The sequence below is a fragment of the Antrostomus carolinensis genome, unplaced genomic scaffold, assembly GCF_000700745.2.
Source record: "Antrostomus carolinensis isolate BGI_N321 unplaced genomic scaffold, ASM70074v2 scaffold6691, whole genome shotgun sequence".
NCBI lineage: Eukaryota > Metazoa > Chordata > Aves > Caprimulgiformes > Caprimulgidae > Antrostomus > Antrostomus carolinensis.
In genome coordinates this window covers 1-3,844 of record NW_010291903.1, presented here as the reverse complement: position 1 = coordinate 3,844, position 3,844 = coordinate 1, and the positions used below count along the sequence as shown (strand labels likewise).

Below are 3,844 nucleotides of genomic sequence, written 5' to 3'. Positions count from 1 at the left end.
TTTTTTTTAAATTTGTGAAAAGCTACCATCAGAGTGAGATTTTTGTTTTTAAGGTGTTATTCTGTGGGCATATCTTCAGAGTATAGAGAATCTAAAAAGCTCAGGAAAACAGAGTGATGCAGTTTTAGATTCCGAGGCTGTCGCTGATTTTGCATTCCTTGTATTTGTTGCTTTGGGGTGACAAGTACTGAATGGATGTCACTGTTTAGAAATGGCAGTAAGATTGTTTCTTTATCTAGAGTTGTTTTTTTTCCATACAGAGTGCATAATCTATCAAAGTTCTCACTAAGTTTCTGCATTATACTTGGAAAAACAAAACAGCCAAAGGCAAGCTTGAGCTAGAAACCCATTGTGGCATTGAGAAGAAACACAATAGTGAAATCATCTGTGGTAGATTAAACTGGTTCTAAAGATGAATCCACTATAACATTTATTTGTGGTGGGAAAGTAGAAGGATGAGCGCAGCAGCTACCCGTGTTGTATGATGTCTTTTTAGGTAGCAGATTATAAAGACTCAGGTAGACTTCTAGCAGGTGGGCTCATCGGTTACGGAGACGTTGTGAGATTTGGCCTGGGTTCTGCAGTGCTGGTCTCCTTGCCAGGAGAGATCTTGAATGAGTGTTGCTGATAGAAGTGTCTACCCCACCAGCAATGAATAAAGCACTCATCGGTGGATGAGTGAACGCTGTCTCAGCTTAATCTTGGGCACTGTAAACGTTACCCAACAGGAAAAAATCACTCTTTTGGGAGATTTTCCTCCATCTACCAACTATCAAAATCCAATTAGACAGCTTATCTGCTTCCTTCAAAAGAGCCTGTCCCCTGAATTCATCACTGTGGACCAAAATTGCTCTAAGTACCTAAGAGTCTGCAGGGTATTTGTGCCCCTAACTTGGACACTTCAGATGCCTAAAAGTAGTTGGGAAGGTTGCCTCTATATTTAGTTCTGGTGGTTTATAGGGAAATAGCTTCATGTTCTCGTTTTTGGGTTTTTCATTCCTTCTCTAGTCTTGGCCAGACAGGAGAGGGCATGATAGAAAGTAGGGCAGGGGAAGAAAAATGAGGTGTTCTGTAGAATCGAGCATTGGATGTTTGAGACAGGAGGAGATGATGCTGGTGAAGGCTACAACTTCATTTGATGTACAGTGGGAGAGATTAATAGAAAATGAAAATGCTTGAAAATGTTCAGGAAGGTGATTTACAGTAAGACTTTATCTACTTTAGTAGTGCGTCTCTGGCGGAGGCCTCCTAATGCTCTAGAAGGTGTTAAATCTGTTGTGAGTAACAGAACCATAGACTGGTTTGGGTGGGAAGGGACCTTTCAAGACCATCCAGTCCAACCCCCCTGCAGTGACAGGGACATCTTCAACCAGATCAGGTTGCTCAGAGCCCTGTCCAACCTGACCTGGAGTGTTTCCAGGGATGGGGCTTCTACCACCTCTCTGGGCAACCTGGGCCAGGGTTTCACCACCCTGATAAAAAACTTCCTTACATCTAGTCTAAATCTCCCCTCTTTTAGTTCAAAGGCTTGTCCTGTCGCTTCAGGCCCTGCTAAGAAGTCTGTCCCCATCTTTCAGAGAGGCCCCCTTTTAGTACTGAAACACTGCAGTAAGTTCTCCCCAGAGCCTTCTCTTCTCCAGGCTGAACAACCCCAACTCTCTCAGCCTTTCTTCGTAGGAGGAGATGGTCCAGCCCTCTGATAATTTTTGTGACCCTCCTCTGGAACCACTCCAACAAGTCCATCTCTTTCTTGTTGTTAACTGAGCCACTGAGCGTGGGAGTATTGGGATTTCTGCCAAACAAATGGTTTCCTAATCTGTTGGAGTAGCTGTATGTTAAATTGCACCGCAAACGATCTACGTTCCTTGAGTGAATCATCAGAATTTCTCATAGCTGTTTCTCTGTGAATCTCAAGTTTGTTGTATGTTGTTGCTTTCATGCACATTAATTGGTTTTTTATTGGCCTAAGTGATTCCTGGAGCTGCTGGTATTCTTGAATATGTCTTCAAATGTCTATTTGGGATGATAAGCCTGAGATGTATAAAGTAGTATTTCTTTGAACAACAACGTGCTGGCGCAGTTTCAAATTGCTCTATAGGCAAGAGGGTATCAAGATAAGGTTTTGAATGCAAGTGTTTAGGTTACCTCCTGAGCAGATACTGCTCAATAACAAATCCCATGATGCTGACTTAAGAAATGAGGTTTTATTTTAAAAAGGGAAGAAAAAACTTTTTCTTGATGCCAGTCACACTCTTCATTTCATGACTTGGAAATTGTCCTTCAGTTGATTATCTTTATTTTTGCAGGACAAGAACGCGAAATCATAGCAGATGATCTACCTCACCCATTCGGATTAACCCAATACAGTGACTACATCTACTGGACAGACTGGAACCTTCACAGCATAGAAAGAGCAGACAAGACCAGTGGGAAGAACAGGACACTTATTCAGGACCATCTGGATTTTGTGATGGATATACTGGTCTTCCATTCTTCACGTCAGGATGGCTTGAATGATTGCGTGCAAAATAATGGCCATTGTGGTCACTTGTGCCTTGCCATCCCAAATGGATTCAGGTGTGGCTGTGCGGCTCATTATACCTTGGATCCCAACAGCAGGAACTGCAGCTGTAAGCCTTTTTGTTTGCTACCGTATTCTTCCGTGCTTGTGGCTCCCAGGTCCTTGTGATCCCTCGCAGTATAGAAAGCGAAGGGATGGATATCACAGGTCCATTTCCAAAGGTTTTCGGCTTCAAAAGTGATCTTTAAACATGAGGACAGAGTGTGGAGTCTTATATCTATTTTTGTGGCATGAATTAGGGCTGGAGATTCATATTTCAAATCTTAGAAATAACAGCGCTGCCAAGTCTGGTCTTTCTGGTTTTGCTAGAAGTGCTTTCTAGGTGGTTCAGCTGTGTGACTGAAGCTTTCCCGGTCTTCACCTAAGTGTGTAGGTGGGTGGCAGAGAAATCCTAAAAAAAAAATAAAATATCTTTTTCTCTTAATTGTTTAATAAAGTCAGCAAAAATAACATCCAATAAAGCAGCCTGCTAAGTAGTCTGCACAACACAAGTGCACATGCACTTGAAATTCATATGTATTTGTTTTCCCCTGCATGTGATGAACCTGCCAGTTCACTGGTTGCCCAATAAGAATTTCAGTTTCTAGTAAAATTAGCGGATGAATAGAAAATTGACTTAAAAAAAAATAAACCAACAAAGCTTCTCGCACCCTGACACAGGAGCATATAAGGAAATTCTAACTAGATGAAAAGGTCTAAGAAAGGCAGGTCCTGCTTGACTAACCTGACCTCCTTCTGTGGCCAAATGACTCACTTAGTGGACAAGGGAAAGGCTGTGGATGTTGTTTACCTGGACTTTAGTGAAACATTTGACACTGTTTCCCACATCATTCTCCTGCAGAACCTGGCTGCTCATGGCTTGGTTGGGTGTACTCTTTGCTGGGTAAAAGAATGGCTGGATGGCCTGACCCGAAGAGTTGTGGAGAATGGAGTTAAATCCAGTTGACAGCTGGTCACAAGTGTTCCCCAGGGCTCGGTACTGGGGACACTCCTGTTTAACAAAGATGTTAAATCCACGATCTGGGCAAGGGGATTCAGTGCACCCTCAGTCAGTTTGCAGATGACACTAAGCTGGGTAGGAGCATTGATCTGCTGGAGGGTTGGGAGGCTCTGCAGAGGGATATGGACAGGCTGGATCCATGGGCCAGGACCAACTGCATGAGGTTCAACAAGGCCAAGTGCTGGGTTCTGCGCTTTGACCACAAACAACCCCCGGCAGCTCGACAGGCTTCGGGAGGAGTGGGGGCAGAGCTGCTGGGCAGA

General features: G+C 43.5%; 1 protein-coding gene across 1 annotated transcript in view; it reads left to right on the top strand.

Moving 5' to 3' along the window:
* The window catches only part of LOC104531767 (low-density lipoprotein receptor-related protein 5-like), a gene marked incomplete at its 3' end in the record, with an annotated part of 9,306 nt that extends 6,676 nt beyond the window's left edge, over positions 1-2,630 (top strand). The window contains exon 5 of the mRNA XM_010176761.1: positions 2,307-2,630. Within this exon, the coding sequence (XP_010175063.1) occupies positions 2,307-2,630 (324 nt within the window). The remainder of the gene's footprint in view (positions 1-2,306) is intronic.
* Between the last annotated feature and the right edge of the window lie 1,214 nt (positions 2,631-3,844).